The sequence below is a fragment of the Tachyglossus aculeatus genome, chromosome 10 (assembly GCF_015852505.1).
Source record: "Tachyglossus aculeatus isolate mTacAcu1 chromosome 10, mTacAcu1.pri, whole genome shotgun sequence".
NCBI classification, from domain to species: Eukaryota; Metazoa; Chordata; class Mammalia; order Monotremata; family Tachyglossidae; genus Tachyglossus; species Tachyglossus aculeatus.
The window spans coordinates 56,760,479-56,781,725 of NC_052075.1; the positions used below are offsets into that span (position 1 = coordinate 56,760,479).

The 21,247-nt window shown below is 49.3% G+C and overlaps 2 protein-coding genes across 3 annotated transcripts in view; one reads left to right on the top strand and one right to left on the bottom strand.

Moving 5' to 3' along the window:
* Nucleotides 1-188: 188 nt before the first annotated feature.
* Nucleotides 189-10,108, top strand: LOC119933428. 2 transcript variants are annotated; one of them, XM_038752957.1, is made up of 3 exons: nucleotides 189-624; nucleotides 3,841-4,128; nucleotides 9,779-10,108. In XM_038752957.1, exons 1-2 carry the CDS (start codon nucleotides 303-305, stop codon nucleotides 4,119-4,121), a joined length of 603 nt encoding a protein of 200 aa, XP_038608885.1. In that variant the 5' UTR covers nucleotides 189-302; the 3' UTR covers nucleotides 4,122-4,128; nucleotides 9,779-10,108. The 2 variants fall into 2 exon arrangements, with proteins under 2 accessions (XP_038608885.1, XP_038608884.1); XM_038752956.1 differs by having other exon boundaries at nucleotides 3,841-4,124.
* A 922-nt stretch (nucleotides 10,109-11,030) lies between these two features.
* CSAD (cysteine sulfinic acid decarboxylase) overlaps nucleotides 11,031-21,247 on the bottom strand; it is a 30,524-nt gene continuing 20,307 nt past the window's right edge. The window contains exons 12-15 of the mRNA XM_038752482.1: nucleotides 19,361-19,560; nucleotides 15,093-15,144; nucleotides 12,689-12,778; nucleotides 11,031-11,216 (exon numbers count right to left, since the gene is read on the bottom strand). Of these exons, the coding sequence (XP_038608410.1) occupies nucleotides 11,043-11,216; nucleotides 12,689-12,778; nucleotides 15,093-15,144; nucleotides 19,361-19,560 (516 nt within the window). The 3' untranslated portion in view covers nucleotides 11,031-11,042. The remainder of the gene's footprint in view (nucleotides 11,217-12,688; nucleotides 12,779-15,092; nucleotides 15,145-19,360; nucleotides 19,561-21,247) is intronic.

Below are 21,247 nucleotides of genomic sequence, written 5' to 3' on the forward strand. Positions count from 1 at the left end.
GGATTGGGACAGGGGAAGAGTAAGGAGGAGGAAGAAGGGCAGGAAGAGGAGGAAGGGCAGGAGAAGGGGAGGAGGAGGGGCAGGAAGAGGAAGGGGGTGGGGGGCGGTCAAGGAGGAGGAGTGGGGGGCTCCCTCCCTTTGCACCCCCCCAACCCTCATTGTTTCAGGTAGTCAGTCCATTCATCCATCGGTCCGCCCATCCAGCCATCCGTCCATCCGTCCATCCATCCGTCCATCGGTCGGTCCTCCCATCGATCGATCGGTCCACCGGTGGGTGAGCAGGTGAGCGGGTGCGGCGGGCCATGTGCCCGGAGCTGCGGATCTACGCGGCGCTGCAGGAGCTGGACGAGGGGCAGCTCCGCAGGTTCAAGCTGCTCCTGCATCAGGCGGGCGGGAGGCCCCCGGGCTGGGGGGTCCTGCAGGCCGCCACACGCGAGGATCTCCCCGGCCTGCTGGCCGCCCACTACGCCGGCCGCGCCCTGGCCGTGGTGGCCCAGGTCCTGCGCCAGATGCCCGCCCTGCATCTCCTGGACCAGCTGCACGGGACCGCGCCGGGCGATGCCACCCGGGGACCGCAGGACACCCCCGGGGAGACCTCCGACCCGCCGCTGACCACGGACGCCGGTAAGGGCCGGGACGCCCGGGTAACAATAACGATGGCATTTACTATACTAATAATAACGATGGCCTTTATTAAGCGCTTACTATGTGCCAAGCACCGTTCTGAGCGCTGGAGAGGTGACAAGGTGACCAGGTTGTCCCACGGGGGGCTTGCAGTCTTCATCCCCATTTGACAGATGAGGGGACTGAGGCCCAGAGAAGTGAAGTGACTTGCCCAAAGTCACCCAGCTGACAACCGGTGGAGCCGGGATTTGAACTCCCGACCTCTGACTCCAAAGCCCGGGCTCTTTCCACTGAGCCCCGCTGCTTCTCCAAACTTTAGTTCCCATCAAGATTTGAACTCGGATCGCTGGATTCAGAGTCCAGAGTGTCCAACCATTACACCATGGGGCCTTCACGCTTACTATGTGCCAAGCACCGGTCTAAGCGCTGGAGCGGTGACAAGGTGATGAGGTTGTCCCACGGGGGGTTCACAGTCTTCATCCCCATTTGACAGATGAGGGGACTGAGGCCCAGAGAAGTGAAGTGACTTGCCCAAAGTCACCCAGCTGACAACTGGTGGAGCCAGGATTTGAACTCCCGACCTCTGACTCCAAAGCCCAGGCTCTTTCCACTGAGCCACGCTGCTTCTCCAAACTTTAGTTCCCACTGAGATTTGAACTCGGATCGCTGGATTCAGAGTCCAATGTGCTAACCTTTACACCATGGGGCCTTCACGCTTACTATGTGCCAAGCACTGTTCTAAGCGCCGAGCCCGTTGTTGGGTAGGGACCGTCTCCCTATGTTGCCCACTTGTACTTCCCAAGCGCTTAGTACAGTGCTCTGCACACAATAAGCGCTCAATAAATACGATTGAATGAATGGGGTAGATCAGGTCATCGGGTTGTCCCATGTAGGGCTCGCAGTCTTAACTGGGAGCAGAGCCCGGGCTTGGGAGTCAGAGGTCATGGGTTCTAATCCCGGCTCCGCCGCTTGTCAGCTGTGTGACTTTGGGCGAGTCACTTCACTTCTCTGGGCCTCAGTTCCCTCATCATCATCATCATCATCATCATCATCATCAATCGTATTTATTGAGCGCTTACTATGTGCAGAGCACTGTACTAAGCTCTTGGGAAGTACAAATTGGCAACATATAGAGACAGTCCCTACCCAACAGTGGGCTCACAGTCTAAAAGGGGAGACAGAGAACAAAACCAAACATACTAACAAAATAAAATAAATAGAATAGATATGTACAAATTGGCAACATATAGAGACGGTCCCTACCCAACAGTGGGCTCACAGTCTAAAAGGGGGAGACAGAGAACAAAACCAAACATACTAACAAAATAAAATAAATAGAATAGATATGTACAAGTAAAATAAATAAATAAATAGAGTAATAAATCTGTACAAACATATGTCCATATATCCAGGTGCTGTAGGGAAGGGAAGGAGGTAAGATGGGGGGGGGATGGAGAGGGGGACTAGGGGGAGAGGAAGGAAGGGGTTCAGTCTGGGAAGGCCTCCTGGAGGAGGTGAGCTCTCAGTAGGGCCTTGAAGGGAGGAAGAGAGCGAGCTTGGCGGAGGGGCAGAGGGATTGGGGGCATTCCAGGCCCGGGGATGACGTGGGCCGGGGGTCGACGGCGGGACAGGCGAGCACGGGGCCTAACGGTGAGGAGATTAGCAGCAGAGGAGCGGAGGTTGCGGGCTGGGCTGGAGAAGGAGAGAAGGGAGGTGAGGTAGGAGGGGGCGAGGGGATGGACAGCCTGGAAGCCCAGGGGGAGGAGTTTCTGCCTGATGCGCAGATTGATTGGTAGCCACTGGAGATTTTTGAGGAGGGGAGTAACATGCCCAGACCGTTTCTGGACAAAATCAATCCGGGCAGCAGCATGAAGTATGGATTGAAGTGGGGAGAGACACGAGGATGGGTGATGAGAGAGAAGGCTGATGCAGTAGTCCACACGGGATAGGATGAGAGCTTGAACGAGCAGGGATGGAGAGGAAAGGACGGATCTTGGCAATGCTGCGGAGCTGAGACTGGCAGGTTTTGGTGACGGCTTGGATGTGAGGGGTGAACGAGAGAGCGGAGTCGAGGATGACACCAAGGTTGCGGACTTGTGAGACGGGAAGGATGGTAGTGCCGGCAACAGAGATGGGAAAGTCAGGGAGAGGGCAGGGTTTGGGAGGGAAGACAAGGAGCTCAGTCTTCGACATGTTGAGCTTTAGGTGGCGGGCGGACATCCAGATGGAGATGTCCTGAAGGCAGGAGGAGATGCGAGCCTGGAGGGAGGGGGAGAGAGCAGGGGCAGAGATGGAGATCTGGGTGTCATCAGCGGAGAGATGATAGTTGAAGCCGTGGGAGCGAATGAGGTCACCAAGGGAGTGAGTGTAGATTGAGAACAGAAGGGGACCAAGCACTGAACCTTGGGGAACCCCCACATAGTAAGGGGATGGGAGGGGGAGGAGGAGCCTGCAAAAGAGACTGAGAAAGAACGACCGGAGAGATAAGAGGAGAACCAGGAGAGGACGGAGTCTGTGAAGCCAAGGTCGGATAGCGTGTGGAGGAGAAGGGGGTGGGCCACAGTGTCAGAGGCAGCTGAGAGAGACCGTGAGCCCACTGTTGGGTAGGGACCGCCGCTATATGTTGCCCACTTGGACTTCCCAAGCGCTTAGTACAGTGATCTGCACATAGTAAGCGCTCAATAAATACGATTGACTCTCTGGGCCTCAGTGACCTCATCTGTAAAATGGGGATGAAGACCGTGAGCCCCCCGAGGGACCACCTGATCACCTTGTCACCTCCCCAGCGCTTAGAACGGTGCTTTGCACCTAGTAAGCGCTTAGTAAATGCCCTTATTATCATTTATTATTTTTTATTATTATTACTATTCATTATTTTTATTTATCATTATATGGAGAAGCAGTGTGGCTCAGTGGAAAGAGCCCGGGCTTTGGAGTCAGAAGTCATGGGTTCAAATCCCGGCTCCGCCACTTGTCAGCTGTGTGACTTTGGGCGAGTCACTTCCCTTCTCTGGGCCTCAGTTCCCTCATCTGTCAAATGGGGATGAAGACTGTGAGCCCCCCGTGGGACAACCTGATCACCTTGTAACCTCCCCCAGCGCTTAGAACAGTGTGCTTGGCACCTAGTAAGCGCTTAATAGATGCTATCGCTATTGTTACGATTATCATTTGTTGTTACCCGCGGCCTGACGGGCGTGCGGCGCCCATCCCCGGCAGGCGAGCGGGTGGTGAGCCAGCGGCAGTTGATGCGGTTGGCGCGGAAGCTGGGGCGCCAGTGGCGGGAGGTGGGCGTGGAGTTCCTGGGCCTGCGACGGCACCAGCTGGACGGCGTGGAGGAAGACCACGGCACGGTGGGCACCCGCGTCTTCGCCATGCTCATGCTCTGGAGGAACCGCGAGGGCCCCGCGGCCACCGCCTCCCGCCTGCTGCGCCTCCTCAGCCAGGACGACTCCCCGGTGGACCCCGAGGCCCTGGCCGAGCTGCTGGACCGGCCCTGAACGGCGGGTATCGGGGGGGGCTACCGGCGGCGGGTGGGTGGGAGGAGGTGGCAAGGAGGGGCCGGGCACTGTGCTAAGCGCCGGGGCGCCCGGGCTCCATCCCGGCTCCGCCACTTGCCAGCCGGGTGACCTGGGGCGAGTCACTCGACTTCTCCGGAATCTGCACATAGTAAGCGCTCGATAAATGCGATTGATGATGATCCCATGAGGGAACCGAGGCCCAGAGAAGTGACGTGCCCGAGGGCACACAGCGGGCCCGAGACCCAAAGGGATCTGGGTTCCGATCCCGGCCGGCCGCGGGTCCGCTGTGTGCCCTCGGGCACGTCACTCCACTTCTCTGGGCCTCGGTTCCCTCATGGGATCATCATCAGTCGTATTTATTGAGCGCTTACTATGTGCAGAGCACTGGACTAAGCGCTTGGGAAGTCCAAGTTGGCAACATAGAGAGGCGGTTCCTACCCAACAGCGGGCTCACAGTCTAAAAGGGGGAGACAGAGAACAAAACCAAACATACTAACAAAATAAAATAAATAGATCGTGAGCCCCATGTGGGACAGGGACTGGGCCCAACCCCATCAACTTGTGTCTACCTTAGTGCTTCCAACGGGGCTTGGCGCATATATAATATTATAGCAGCGTGGCTCAGTGGAAAGAGCCCGGGCTTGGGAGTCAGAGGTCGTGGGTTCAAATCCCGGCTCCACCAACTGTCAGTTGTGTGACTTTGGGCAAGTCACTTCACTTTTCTGGGCCTCAGTTACCTCATCTGGAAAATGGGGATTGACTGTGAGCCCCCCGTGGGACAACCTGATCGCCTTGTAACCTCCCCAGCGCTTAGAACAGTGCTTGGCACATAGTAAGCGCTTAACAAATACCATTATTATTATTATTATATTGTGGAGGAGCTGCTTGGCACGTAGTACCTGATCACCTTGTAACCTCCCCAGCGCTTAGAACAGTGCTTGGCACATAGTAAGCGCTTAACAAATACCATTATTATTATTATTATTATATTGTGGAGGAGCTGCTTGGCACGTAGTACCTGATCACCTTGTAACCTCCCCAGCGCTTAGAACAGTGCTTGGCACATAGTAAGCGCTTAACAAATACCATTATTATTATTATTATTATTATTATTATTATTATTCTCCGGGCCTCGGTTACCTCATCTGGACAGTGGGGGTGAAGACTGTGGAAGGAGCCCGGGCTCCATCCCGGCTCCGTCAGTTGTCAGCCGGGTTACCTGGGGCGAGTCACTTGACTTCTCCGGGCCTCAGTTACCTCATCTGGAAAATGGGGATGAAGACTGTGGAAGGAGCCCGGGCTCCATCCCGGCTCCGCCAGTTGTCAGCCGGGTGAGCTGGGGCGAGTCACTTGACTTCTCCGGGCCTCGGTTACCTCATCTGGAAAATGGGGATGGAGACTGTGGAAGGAGCCCGGGCTCCATCCCGGCTCCGCCCATTGTCAGCCGGGTGACTTGGGGCGAGTCACTTGACTTCTCTGGGCCTCGGTTACCTCATCTGTAACTTAAGCGCTTAGTACAGTGCTCCGCACACAGTAAGCGCTCAAGAAATGCAGTTGAATGAATGAATCTGTAAAATGGGGATTAAACCTGTGAGCCCTTCCCTGGGTCTCGGTTACCTCGTCTGTAACTTAAGCGCTTAGTACAGTGCTCTGCACACAGGAAGCGCTCAAGAAATGCAGTTGAATGAATGAATCTGTAAAATGGGGATTCAAACTGTGAGCCCTTAACTTCTCTGGGCCTTGGTTACCTCATCTGTAACTTAAGCGCTTAGTACAGTGCTCTGCACACAGTAAGCGCTCAAAAAATGCAGTTGAATGAATCTGTAAAATGGGGATTAAAACTGTGAGCCCTTAACTTCTCTGGGCCTCGGTTACCTCGTCTGTAACTTAAGCGCTTAGTACAGTGCTCTGCATACAGTAAGCACTCAAGAAATGCAGTTGAATGAATGAATCTGTAAAATGGGGATTAAAACTGTGAGCCCTCATTTTCCCTGGGTCTCGGTTACCTAGTCTGTAACTTAAGCGCTTAGTACAGTGCTCTGCACACAGTAAGTGCTCAAAAAATGCAGTTGAATGAATGAATCTGTAAAATGGGGATTAAAACTGTGAGCCCTTAACTTCTCTGGGCCTCGGTTACCTCGTCTGTAACTTAAGCGCTTAGTACAGTGCTCTGCACACAGTAAGTGCTCAAGAAATGCAGTTGAATGAATGAATCTGTAAAATGGGGATTAAAACTGTGAGCCCTTAACTTCCCTGGGCCTCGGTTACCTCGTCTGTAACTTAAGCGCTTAGTACAGTGCTCTGGACACAGTAAGTGCTCAAAAAATGCAGTTGAATGAATGAATCTGTAAAATGGGGATTAAAACTGTGAGCCCTTAACTTCCCTGGGCCTCGGTTACCTCGTCTGTAACTGAAGCGCTTAGTACAGTGCTCTGCACACAGTAAGCGCTCAAGAAATGCAGTTAAATGAATGAATCTGTAAAATGGGGATTAAAACTGTGAGCCCTTAACTTCTCTGGGCCTCGGTTACCTCGTCTGTAACTTAAGCGCTTAGTACAGTGCTCTGCACACAGTAAGCGCTCAAGAAATGCAGTGGAATGAATGAATCCGTAAAATGGGGATTAAAACTGTGAGCCCTCATTTTCCCTGGGTCTCGGTTACCTAGTCTGTAACTTAAGCGCTTAGTACAGTGCTCTGCACACAGTAAGCGCTCAAGAAATGCAGTTGAATGAATGAATCTGTAAAATGGGGATTAAAATTGTGAGCCCTTAATTTCCCTGGGCCTCGGTTACCTCATCTGTAAAATGGGGATTAAATCTGAGAGCCCTTAACTTCTCTGAGCCTCAGTTGCCTCGTCTGTAAAATGGGGATTAAAACTGTGAGCCCTTAACTTCTCTGGGCCTCAGTTACCTCATCTGTAAAATGGGGATTAAATCTGAGAGCCCTTAACTTCTCTGGGCCTCAGTTACCTCATCTGTAAAATGGGGATGAAATCTGAGAGCCCTTAACTTCTCTGGGCCTCAGTTGCCTCGTCTGTAAAATGGGGATTAAAACTGTGAGCTCCCCCCACCGTGGGACAACCTGATGACCTTGTATCTCCCCCAGCGCTTAGAACAGTGCTTGGCACATAGTAAGCGCTTAACAAATACCATCATTATTATAATGTGATGCTCCTAGTCTTAATCCCCATTTTATAGATAATCATAACAATAATGAATAGTTGTGGTATTTGTTAAGCGCTTACTATGTGCCCAGCACTGTTCTAAGTGCCAGGTTAGATACAGGGCAATCAGGTTGTCCCACCTAAGGTTCACAGTCTTAATCCCCATTGTACGGATGAGGTAACTGAGGCACAGAGAAGTGAAGTGATTTGCCCAAGGTCACACAGCAGACAAGTGGAAACCACATCCTCCGACTCCCGAGCCCTTGCAAATAATGATGATGGTGTTTGTTAAGCGCTTACTATGTGCCAACCACTGTTCTGAGCGCTGGGGGGGATACAAGGTCATCAGGTGGTCCCACAGTCTTCATCCCCATTTTACAGAGGAGGGAACTGAGGCTCAGAGAAGTGAAGTGACTTGCCCAAGACCACACAATCAATCAATCAATCGTATTTATTGAGCGCTTACTGTGTGCAGAGCACTGTACTAAGCGCTTGGGAAGTCCAAGTCGGCAACATAAATTAATCCTGGCTCCACCACTTATCTGCTGTGTGACCTGGGGCAAGTCATTTAACTTCTCTGGGCCTCAGTTCCCTCTGTAAAATGGGGATTAAAACCATGAGCCCTTAACTTCTCTGGGCCTCAGTTACCCCCATCACAACAGAGAAGGGGCGGAGCCGGGATTAGAACCCAGCTCCTTCTGACACTCAAGCTTATGCTCGATCCATCATCGTCAGTCATATTTATTGAGCGCTTACTGTGTGCAGAGCACTGTACTAAGCGCTTGGGAAGTCCAAGTCGGCAACATAAATTAATCCTGGCTCCACCACTTATCTGCTGTGTGACCTGGGGCAAGTCACTTAACTTCTCTGGGCCTCAGTTACCTCCTCACAACAGAGAAGGGGCGGAGCCGGGATTAGAACCCAGCTCCTTCTGACACTCAAGCTTATGCTCGATCCATCATCGTCAGTCATATTTATTGAGCGCTTACTGTGTGCAGAGCACTGTACTAAGCGCTTGGGAAGTCCAAGTTGGCAACATAAATTAATCCTGGCTCCACCACTTATCTGCTGTGTGACCTGGGGCAAGTCACTTAACTTCTCTGGGCCTCAGTTACCTCCTCACAACAGAGAAGGGGCGGAGCCGGGATTAGAACCCAGCTCCTTCTGACACTCAAGCTTACGCTCGATCCATCATCATCAGTCGTATTTATTGAGCGCTTACTGTGTGCAGAGCACTGTACTAAGCGCTTGGGAAGTCCAAGTCGGCAACAGAAATTAATCCTGGCTCCACCACTTATCTGCTGTGTGACCTGGGGCAAGTCACTTAACTTCTCTGGGCCTCAGTTCCCTCCGTAAAATGGGGATTAAAACCGTGAGCCCTTAACTTCTCTGGGCCTCAGTTACCTCCTCACAACAGAGAAGGGGCGGAGCCGGGATTAGAACCCAGCTCCTTCTGACACTCAAGCTTGTGCTCGATCCATCATCATCAGTCGTATTTATTGAGCGCTTACTGTGTGCAGAGCACTGTACTAAGCGCTTGGGAAGTCCAAGTCGGCAACAGAAATTAATCCTGGCTCCACCACTTATCTGCTGTGTGACCTGGGGCAAGTCACTTAACTTCTCTGGGCCTCAGTTCCCTCTGTAAAATGGGGATTAAAACCGTGAGCCCTTAACTTCTCTGGGCCTCAGTTGCCTCCTCACAACAGAGAAGGGGCGGAGCCGGGATTAGAACCCAGCTCCTTCTGACACTCAAGTTTATGCTCGATCCATCATCATCAATCGTATTTATTGAGCGCTTACTGTGTGCAGAGCACTGTACTAAGCGCTTGGGAAGTCCAAGTCGGCAACATAAATTAATCCTGGCTCCACCACTTATCTGCTGTGTGACCTGGGGCAAGTCACTTAACTTCTCTGGGCCTCAGTTACCTCCTCACAACAGAGAAGGGGCGGAGCCAGGATTAGAACCCAGCTCCTTCTGACACTCAAGCTTATGCTCGATCCATCATCGTCAGTCATATTTATTGAGCGCTTACTGTGTGCAGAGCACTGTACTAAGCGCTTGGGAAGTCCAAATTGGCAACATAAATTAATCCTGGCTCCACCACTTATCTGCTGTGTGACCTGGGGCAAGTCACTTAACTTCTCTGGGCCTCAGTTCCCTCTGTAAAATGGGGATTAAAACCGTGAGCCCTTAACTTCTCTGGGCCTCAGTTACCCCCATCACAACAGAGAAGGGGCGGAGCCGGGATTAGAACCCAGCTCCTTCTGACACTCAAGTTTATGCTCGATCCACAGAGAAGTGACTTGTCCAAGGTCACTCAAGAGACAGCGCTCCGCTCACAGTCGGCGCGCCGTAAATACGACCGAATGGATGAATAATAATAATGACTGGGGCGTCTGTTAAGCAGTCACTATGCGCCGGGCACTGGACTAAACGCCGGGAGCTCACAGCCTCGATCTCCATTTTTTACAGATGAGGGAACTGCGGCCCGGAGAAGTGAAATGACTCGTCCAAGGTCACACGGCGGACAACTGGCAGAGCCCGGATGAGGTCTTTCCCACTCCAAGAGGTCCGGGCTTTATCCTCCTAGGTCCCGCTGCTTCCCGAAGGACGGCGGGAGCCGGAATCTTCCAAAAGGAAATCTTTTTTTTTTTTTTCCAGCCGTCTTTTTACCGCGACCGTATTTTTATTTTTCTTACGATTTCTGTCCCCGCCAAAGAGGCGGGCAGGCCACGTTACCGAAGTGCTTAGCTCAGTGCGTCGCACCTATTGGCAGCTCAATAAAAAACGTCGTTTTTACTACTACTGTTACGACTCTGCAGCAGGAGAGACCTGAAATTCTGATCGTCCCACCCCAGCTCCTTACTGACTTTTTATTTTATATCAATCAATTAATCAATCAATCAATCAATCATATTTATTGAGCGCTTACTGTGTGCGGAGCACTGGACTAAGCGCTTGGGAAGTACAAGTTGGGAAGTACGTATAACATATTTTATATGTTGCATAGTTGTGAGCCCACTGTTGGGTAGGGACTGTCTCTATATGTTGCCAATTTGTACTTCCCGAGCGCTTAGTCCAGTGCTCTGCACACAGTAAGCGCTCAATAAATACGATTGATGATGATGATCCCGTATAATGAGTGAGGTATTTAAGCGCTTATTATGTGTCGAGCACCGCGCTGAGCGCTGGGTTGGATACAGGATAATCAGGTGGGCAGACTAAGGAGGAAGGAGAATAGGTGTTAGAATTACTATTCTACTTATTTTATTTTTTTAATATGTTTTGTTTTGTCGTCCGTCTCCCCCTTCTAGACCGTGACCCCGTTGTCGGGTAGGGACCGTCTCTAGATGTTGCCGACTTGGGCTTCCCAAGCGCTTAGTACAGTGCTCTGCACACAGTCAGCGCTCAATCAATACGATTGAGTGAACGAATTAGAGAAGCAGCGTGGCTCAGCGGAAAGAGCCCGGGCTTTGGAGTCCGAGGTCATGGGTTCAAATCCTGGCTCCGCCGTCAGCTGCGTGACTCTGGGCAAGTCACTTCACTTCTCCGGGCCTCGGTTCCCTCATCTGGAAAATGGGGATGAAGACCGTGAGCCCCCCGTGGGACAACCTGATCACCTTGCCAGCGCTTAGAACAGTGCTTGGCACATAGTAAGCGCTTAACAAATGCCATCATTATTATTATTAATCAGCGCTCAGCCTTTATAGGGGAAGAAGGGAGACGGGGCGGGCGGTCACAGGTCCCGCCCCAGCCGGTCCAGCTCGCTCAGTACGAAGTCCACGTCCGCCGGAGTCACGGCCGGGTTGCCCAGGACCAGGCGGAAGAAGTTGGCGAGCCTCCCCCGAGGCTGGTAGCCGATCATCATGGAGCCGGACTTCACCATCCTCTCCTTCAGCGTGGGGGCCACCTGGTAGGACGGGCGGTGGGATTTATTGAGCGCTTACTGCGGGCGAGGCACCGGACTGAACACCTGGGAAAAGGGCGACGCAACGGGACAGACGCGTTCCCCGCCAACGACGATCTTACGGTCTGGTCGGTCGTAATAAGCGCTTAGTACAGTGCTCTGCACATAGTAAGCGCTCAATAAATACGATTGATGATGATTTATTGAGCGCTTACTGTGTCCAGGGCGCTGTACTGGGAGCCCCACGTGGGACACCCTGATGACCTTGTATCCCCTCCCAGCGCTTAGGACAGTGCTTGGCACATAGCAAGCGCTTAACAAATGCCATCATCATTATTTTGTTGTCTGTCTCCCCCTTCTAGACCGTGAGCCCGTTGTTGGGTAGGGACCGTCTCTATATGTGGCCGACTTGGACTTCCCAAGCGCTTAGTACAGTGCTCTGCACACAGTAAGCGCTCAATAAATACGACTGAGTGAATGAATGAATAATACAGTGCTCTGCACACAGTAAGTGCTCAATAAATACGACTGAATGAATGAATGAATAATACAGTGCTCTGCACACAGAAAGCGCTCAATAAATACGATTGAATGAATGAATGAATAATACAGTGCTCTGCACACAGTAAGCGCTCAGTAAATACGATTGAATGAATGAATGAATCCTCATTTCATTCATTCAATCGTATTTGTCGAGCGCTTACTGTGTGCAGAGCACTATTATTCATTCAATCGTATTTATCGAGCGCTTCCTGTGTGCAGAGCACTGTACTAAGCGCTTGGGAAGTCCAAGTTGGCAACATCTAGAGACGGTCCCTACCCAACAGTGGGCTCACAGTCTAGAAGAAGCAGCGTGGCTCAGTGGAAAGAGCACGGGCTTGGGAGCCAGAGGTCATGGGTTCGAATCCCGGCTCCGCCACATGTCTGCTGTGTGATCTTGGGCAAGTCGCTTAACTTCTCTGGGCCTCAGTTACCTCATCTGTAAAATGGGGATTAAGACTGTGAACCCCACGTGGGACAACCTGATCACCCTGTATCCTCCCCAGCGCTTAGAACAGTGCTTTGCACATAGTAAGCGCTTAACAAATGCCAATTATTATTATTATAGAAGGGGCAGACGGAGAACATGAGGATGAAGACCGCGAGCCCCATGTGGGGCAGGGACTGGGTCCAACCTGCTCACCTTGTAACCTCCCCAGCGCTTAGAACAGTGCTTGGCACATAGTAAGCGCTTAATAAATGCCATCATTATTATTTGCTTGTACCCACTCCGGCGCTCAGTACAGTGCCTGGCACATGGTAAGCGCTTAACAAATGTTATCATTGTGATTGTTGGGTGGGGGGGAATGGGCATAGGGCATCGCCACTGTGACCCCGCCAGTGGCCACCGACGTACAGAGCCGGTGCCCGCTGCGGCCTGGTCCTCCCCCAGGGCCCTGCCCTGGCAGGGGGAGGGTCCGCCCGGAGGTGCCCACCTTGGCCAGCCTCTCGGCGTAGTCGGGGCACTCCTGGTGCCCCCGCAGACTGGGTGGCACGAACCAGAAGCACACGTTGAGGAACTCGGGCTGGGGGGACAAGAGGGAGGCGGGTATAAGGAGGGCACAAGTGGGGGGTCCATGGAGGGCAAAGGGGGGGAAGAAGAGGGGAGAAGTGGGGGTCTGAGGAGGAGAGAGGGGGCGTCCAGGGGTGGGGGGGCAGAGGAGAGGAGAAGGGGGTGTCAGATGTGGAGGAAGCACCTGTATATATGTTTGTACATATTTATTACTCTATTTATTTATTTATTTATTTATTTTACTTGTACATATCTATTCTATTTTATTTTGTTAGTATGTTTGGTTTTGCCTCCCCCTTTTAGACTGTGAGCCCACTGTTGGGTAGGGACACTCTCTATATTTGCCAATTTGTACTTCCCAAGCGCTTAGTACAGTGCTCTGCACACAGTAAGGGCTCAGTGAATACGATTGATGATGATGAGGAAGGGCTAAGGGGGTGTCCGTGGGTGGCGGGGCAGAGGAAGGGCGAAGGGGTCGTCCATGGTCTGGGGAGGGCAGAGGAAGGGAGAAGGGGTTGCCACAGGGGGTTTGAGGAGGGGATTAAGGTGCTGGGTTCAAATCCCCGCTCCGCCGATTGTCAGCTGGGTGGCTTTGGGCAAGTCACTTCTCTGGGCCTCAGTTCCCTCATCTGGAAAATGGGGGTGAAGACTGCGAGCCCCCTGTGGGACAACCTGATCATTGCCTTGTAACCACCCCAGCGCTTTGAACAGTGCTTTGCACATAGTAAGCGCTTAATAAGTGCCATTGTTATTATTATAAGTGCTTAATAAATGCCATTATTATTACTATTATGGGCCTCAGTTACCTCATCTGTAAAATGGGGATGAAGACTGTGAGCCCCCCGTGGGACAACCTGATCATCGCCTTGTAACCACCCCAGCGCTTAGAACAGTGCTTTGCACATAGTAAGTGCTTAATAAATGCCATTATTATTATAATAAGCACTTAATAAATGCCATTATTATTATTATGTGCTTCAGTTACCTCATTTGTAAAATGGGGATGAAGAATGCGAGCCCCCTGTGGGACAACCTGATCATCGCCTTGTAACCACCCCAGTGCTTAGAACAGTGCTTTGCACATAAGCGCTTAATAAATGCCATTACTATTATTATTATTATTATTCTCTGGGCCTCAGTTCCCTCATCTGTAAAATGGGGGTGAAGACTGTGAGCCCCCGTGGGACAGCCTGATCAACTTGTAACCTCCCCAGCGCTTAGAACAGTGCTTTGCACATAATAAGCGTTTAATAAATGCCATTATTATTACTATGGGCCTCAGTTACCTCATCTGTAAAACGGAGATGAAGACTGTGAGCCCCCGTGGGACAGCCCGATCACCTTGTAACCTCCCCAGAGCTTAGAACAGTGCTTTGCACATAGTAAGCGCTTAATAAATGCCATCATTATTATGTAGAGAAGCAGCGTGGCTCAGTGGAAAGAGCCCGGGCTTTGGAGTCAATGGTCATGGGTTCAAACCCCGGCTCCGCCAATTGTCAGCTGTGTGACTTTGGGCAAGTCGTTTCACTTCTCTGTGCCTCAGTCCCCTCATCTGTAAAATGGGGATGAAGACTGTGAGCCCCCCGTGGGACCTCATCACCTTGTAACCTCCCCAGTGCTTAGAACGGTGCTTGGCATATAGTAAGCGCTTAATAAGCACCATCATTATTATTATACCACCTGATCACCTTGTAACCTCCCCAGCGCTTAGAACGGTGCTTGGCACATAGTAAGCGCTTAATAAGCACCATCATTATTATTATACAACCTGATCACCTTGTAACCTCCCCAGCGCTTAGAACGGTGCTTGGCACATAGTAAGCGCTTAATAAGCACCATCATTATTATTATACAACCTGATCACCTTGTAACCTCCCCAGCGCTTAGAACGGTGCTTGGCACATAGTAAGCGCTTAATAAGCACCATCATTATTATTATACCACCTGATCACCTTGTAACCTCCCCAGCGCTTAGAACGGTGCTTGGCACATAGTAAGCGCTTAATAAGCACCATCATTATTATTATACAACCTGATCACCTTGTAACCTCCCCAGCGCTTAGAACGGTGCTTGGCACATAGTAAGCGCTTAATAAATGCCATCAAAAATAATATTATTATTATGTCCGTGGGCAGGAGGGTCTGAGGAGGGGGCAGAAGAAGGGAGAAGGGGGTGTCTGTGGGTGGGAGGGTCTGAGGAGGGGAGAAGGGGGCTTCCAGGGGCAGGGGGGCAGAAGAGGGGAGATATTGGACGTCAGTGGCCGGGGGTGAGGGGGAGATAAGGGGGGTGTCCAAGAAGTAGGTGAGGGGAGAGTGGGGAGACGCACCTCCATCACCAACTGAAAGCCAACCCTCTTCTTTATCTCCTCAGCAGCGTACCTGCGGAGAAGGCCGGACCGTCGTCGGTCCTTGGGGGCCTGGAGGACACCACCCCCCAGACAGACTAAGCGCTTAGTCCAGTGCTCTGCACACAGTAAGCGCTCAATAAGTACGATTGACTCAATGAATGAACAAGACAAACCCAGTTCCCAGGAGACTCTCAAGGAGCGGGAGAGAGACAGTGACAAACCAGGACAGACAGGCAGAGACAGACTGTGACGGATACACCCTGACGGATCTTCACAGATCTTGAATATTTCAGGATAATAATAAAAATAATGGCATTTATTAAGAGAAGCAGTGTGGCTCAGTGGAAAGAGCCCGGGCTTGGGAGCCAGAGGTCACGGGTTGGAATCCCGGCTCCGCCACTTGTCAGCTGTGTGACCTTGGGCAAGTCACTTAACTTCTCTGAGCCTCAGTTCCCTCATCTGTAAAATGGGGATTAAGACTGTGAGCCCCACGTGGGACAACCTGATCACATTGTATTCCCCCCCAGCGCTTAGAACAGTGCTTCGCACATAGTAAGCACTTAACAAATGCCATCATTATTATTATTATTATTACTATTATTAAGTGCTTACTCTGTGCAAAGCACCTTTCTAAGCGCCGGGGAGGTTACAAGGTGATCAGGTTGTCCCACGGGGGCTCCCAGTCTTCATCCCCATTTTCCAGATGAGGGAACGGAGGCCCAGAGAAGTGAAGCGACTTGCCCAAAGTCACCCAGCTGACAGTTGGTAGAACCGGGATTTGAACCCCTGACCTCTGACTCCAAAGCCCGGGCTCTTTCTAAAAGCGCTTAGTACAGTGCTCTTCACACAGTAAGCGCTCAATAAATACGATCGATTGATTGATTTCCACTGAGCCACGCTGCTTCTCAGGATGAAACTACGATGGAAATCTATCGGTGAGGAACAAGAAAAAAGAAATTCAAGGTTACGCGATTACAGGAGTCTAATAGATAAGGACGTTTACGGAACAGACCGGACCAATAAGTTTTATGGCGGTCAAGATGATCCAGGACCGATCCTACTTCATGATATTTTGATGACCTAATGCATGTATGATTTTGATTTGATGTTGCAATTGTCAGCTGTGTGACTTTGGGCAACTCACTTCACTTCTCTGTGCCTCAGTGACCTCATCTGTAAAATGAGGATTAAGACTGCGAGCCCCCCGTGGGACAGCCGGATCACCCTGTAACCTCCCCGGCGCTTAGGAACAGTGCTTTGCACATAGTAAGCGCTTAATAAATGCCATCATTATTATTATTATTATTTGGGTGAGTTTCCAATTTTGGCGTGGTAAAATTGCTTCCTTTCTAGATCTAAGGCGTCTAGTGACGAACACCTGTTTCTTTCACACATTTTAATTGTATTCTGTTCATCCTAAAATTTTTTAAAACCCCCAACTTTGATTTCTATTTATTCTGACGGTTTTGACACCTGTCTCCGTATTTTGTCTTGTTGTCTGTCTCCCCCTTCTAGACTGTGAGCCCGTCGTCGGGTAGGGACCGCCTCTCTATGTTGCCAACTTGGACTTCCCAATCAATCAATCAATCAATCAATAGTATTTATTGAGCGCTTACTGTGTGCAGAGCACTGTACTAAGCGCTTGGGAACTACAAGTTGGCAACATATAGAGACGTTCCCTACCCAACAGTGGGCTCACACTCTAGAAGGGGGAGACAGAGAACAAAACCAAACATATTAACAAAATAAAATAAATAGAATAGATATGTACAAGTAAAATAAATAGAGTAATAAATATGTACAAACATATATACATATATACAGGAGCGCTTAGTACAGGGCTATGCACACAGTGAGCGCTCAATAAATCCAAATGAGTGATTTGGGTGAGTTTCCCAGTGCTCTGCACACAGTAGCTCAATAAATACGATTGATTGATTGATTTCCAATTTTGGTGTAGTAAAATTGCTTCCTTTCTAGATCTAAGGCATCTAGTGACGAACACCAGTTGCTTTTGCACATTTTAATTGTATTCTGTTCATCCTAAATTTTTTAAAAAACGAAACTTTTTGATTTCTATTTATTCTGATGGTTTTGACACCTGTCTCCGTATTTTGGCTTGTTGTCTGTCTCCCCCCTTCTAGACTGTGAGCCCATCATCAGGTAGGGAACGTCTCTCTATTTTGCCGACTTGGACTTCCCAAGCGCTTAGTACAGTGCTCTGCACACAGTGAGCGCTCAATAAATCCAAATGAGTGATTTGGGTGAGATTCCCAGTGCTCTGCACACAGTAAGCGCTCAATAAATACGATTGATTGATTGATTTCCAATTCTGGTGTGGTAAAATTGCTTCCTTTCTAGATCTAAGGCATCTAGTGACGAACACCAGTTGCTTTCGCACATTTTAATTGTATTCTGTTCATCCTAAAATTAAAAAAAAACCCAACTTTGATTTCTATTTATTCTGACGGTTTTGACACCTGTCTCCGTATTTTGTCTTGTTGTCTGTCCCCCGCTTCTAGACTGTGAGTCCGTCGTCAGGTAGGGACCGCCTCTCTATGTTGCCGACTTGGACTTCCCAAGCGCTTAGTACAGTGCTCTGCACACAGTGAGCACTCAATAAATCCAAATGAGTGATTTGGGTGAGTTTCCCAGTGCTCTGCACACAGTAAGCGCTCAATAAATATGATTGATTGATTGATTTCCAATTTTGGTGTGGTAAAATTGCTTCCTTTCTAGATCTAAGGCATCTAGTGACGAACACCAGTTGCTTTTGCACATTTTAATTGTATCCTGTTCATCCTAAGATTTTTTAAAAAACCCAACTTTGATTTCTATTTATTCTGACGGTTTTGACACCTGTCTCCGTATTTTGTCTTGTTGTCCGTCTCCCCCCTTCTAGACTGTGAGCCCGTCGTCGGGTAGGGGCCGCCTCTCTATGTTGTCTACTTGGACTTCCCAAGCGCTTAGTACAGGGCTCTGCGCACAGTGAGCGCTCAATTACCTTGTATCTACCCCAGCGCTTAGAACAGTGCTTTGCACATAGTAAGCGCTTAACAAATACCAACATTATTATTATTATTATTAATAATAAATCTGATTGAGTGAATCAATCAATCAGTCAATCGTATTTATTGAGCGCTTACTGTGTGCAGAGCACTGCACTAAGCGCTTGGGAAGCACAATTTGGCAGCACATAGAGACGGTCCCTACCCCGCAGTGGGCTCACAGTCTAGAAGCATGGCTCAGTGGAAAGAGCCCGGGCTTTGGAGTCAGAGGTCATGGGTTCGAATCCCAACTCCTCCACATGTCTGCTGTGTGACCTTGGGCAAGTCACTTAACTTCTCTGAGCCTCAGTTACCTCATCTGTGAGCCCGTTGTTGGGTAGGGACCATCTCTATATGTTGCCAACTTGTCCTTCCCAAGCGCTTAGTACAGTGCTCTGCACACAGTAGGTGCTCAATAAATACGATTGAATGAATGAATAAATACGAATGAATACGAATGAATGAATGAATGCATGGATGGTTGGATGGATGGATGGATGGATGGATGGATGGATGGAAGGAAGGATGGATGGATGGGTAGCGTGGCTCAGTGGAAAGAGCCCGGGCTTTGGAGTCAGAGGTCATGGGTTCAAATCCTGGCTCCGCCACTTGTCAGCTGGGTGACTTTGGGCAAGTCACTTCACTTCTCTGGACCTCAGTTCCCTCATCTGGAAAATGGGGATGAAGACTGGGAGCCCCACGTGGGACAACCTGATTATCTTGTAATCTACCCCAGCGCTTAGAACAGCGCTTGGCACATAGTAAGCGCTTAACAAATACCAACATTATTATTCTTATCATTATCCGTGAAATGGGGATCGACTGTGAGCCCCACGTGGGACAAGTTGATCACCTTGTATCCGCCCCCAGCGCTTAGAGCAGTGCTTTGCACATAGTAAGCGCTTAACAAATGCCATCATTATTATTCTTAGAAGGGGGAGACGGAGAACAAAACCAAACATAGTAACAAAATAAAAGAAATAGAAGAGATATGTACAGATACAGACAGAATGTGAATGACAGATACTGACAGTGACAGTCTCACAGAGACCACGAGGGACGAGCAGAATCAGAACCAGGAGGGTGTAGACGGCCGGTGCCAGTCGGACCGACGGACCGGTTGGGGGGCCGAGGTGGGGCAGGAGGGGACCCCGCAGTAAGCGCTCAATAAATACGATTGATTGACCCTGGGGGGGGTACCGAGCGAGGGCGAAGGCCTTGTCCACGCGTAGGCCCAGCCCCTGCCCGCCCTGGGCTTTCCACATGAGCCACAGCTTCAAGCAGTCGACGCGGCGTCCGCACTGGATGGCCCGGTCACCCGTGTCCAGCGCCGAGCTGTAGAATTTGTCCGTCTGGAACAGGTACGTGGCTTGCGCCCCGTGACATCGGCTCAGCAGGTCCTGGGAAGGGGCGGGAGGGGATAATCAGTGACCCCCAAATCCTGAGGTGGAAAGAGGCCGCCTTCGAACAGTGTTCAGCGCTTAGAAAAGTGCTTTGCACATAGCACTTATGTACATATGTGTGATGTAATTTTATGTATCTGCATTTATTTATTAAGTGCTCAATAAATACCAAAGCACTTATGTACATATGTGTGATGTCAATCAAACGTCAGTCCCATTTATTGAGCTCTTACTGTGTGCAGAGCACTCTGAGCCCCTTCCTTCCTCTCCCCCTCGTCCCCCTCTCCATCCCCCCATCTTACCTCCTTCCCTTCCCCACAGCACCTGTATATATGTATATATGTTTGTACATATTTATTACTCTATTTATTGATTTATTTTACTTGTACATACCTATTCTATTTATTTTATTTTGTTAGTATGTTTGGTTTTATTCTCTGTCCCCCCCTTTTAGACTGTGAGCCCACTGTTGGGTAGGGACTGTCTCTATATGTTGCCAACTTGTACTTCCCAAGCGCTTAGTACAGTGCTCTGCACACAGTAAGCGCTCAATAAATATGATTGATGATGATGATGGTCTAAGCACCTGGGAGAGGACGATAGAACAGACTTGGGGGACTAGTTTCTTTGCCCACAAACAGTTTCTGCTCATCATCAACGGTATTTATTGAGTATTCGTTCAATCGTATTTCTTGAGCGCTTACTGCGTGCTGAGCACTGAACTAAGCGCTAGGGAAAGTACACTACAACAACAAACGGACACATCCCCTGCCCACAGCACCTGTATACAGATTTATTACTCTATTTATTTATTTTACTTGTACATATCTATTCTATTTATTTTATTTTGTTAGTATGTTTGGTTTTGTTCTCTGTCTCCCCCTTTTAGACTGTGAGCCCACTGGTGGGTAGGGACCGTCTCTATATGTTGCCAACTTGGACTTCCCAAGCGCTTAGTACAGTGCTCTGCACACAGTAAGTGCTCAATAAATACTATTGAATGAATGAATGAATAATGTAATTTTATCTATCTGCGTTTATTTATCAGTAAGTGCTCAATAAATACCAAGCACTTATGTACATACGTGTAATATAATTTTATCTATCTGCGTTTATCAGTAAGTGCTCAATAAATACCAAGCACTTATGTACATATGTGTAATGTAATTTTATCTATCTGCGTTTATCAGTAAGTGCTCAATAAACACCAAAGCACTTACATACATATGTGTAATGTAATTTCATCTATCTGCATTTATTTATCAGTAAGTGCTCAATAAATACCAAAGCACTTACGTACCTATGTGTACTGTAATTTTATCTATCTGCATTTATTTATCAGTAAGTGCTCGATAAATACCAAAGCACTTATGTACATATGTGTCATGTAATTTTATCTGTGTGCATTTATTTATTTATCAGTAAGTGCTCAATAAATACCAAAGCACTTCTGTACATATGTGTAATGTTATTTTATTTATGTGCATTTATGTATTTATCAGTAAGTGCTCAATAAATACCAAAGCACTTCTGTACATATGTGTAATGTTATTTTATTTATGTGCATTTATGTATTTATCAGTAAGTGCTCAATAAATACCAAAACACTTATGTACATATGTGTAATGCAATTTTATCTGTCTGCATTTATTTATCAGTAAGTGCTCGATAAATACCAAAGCAC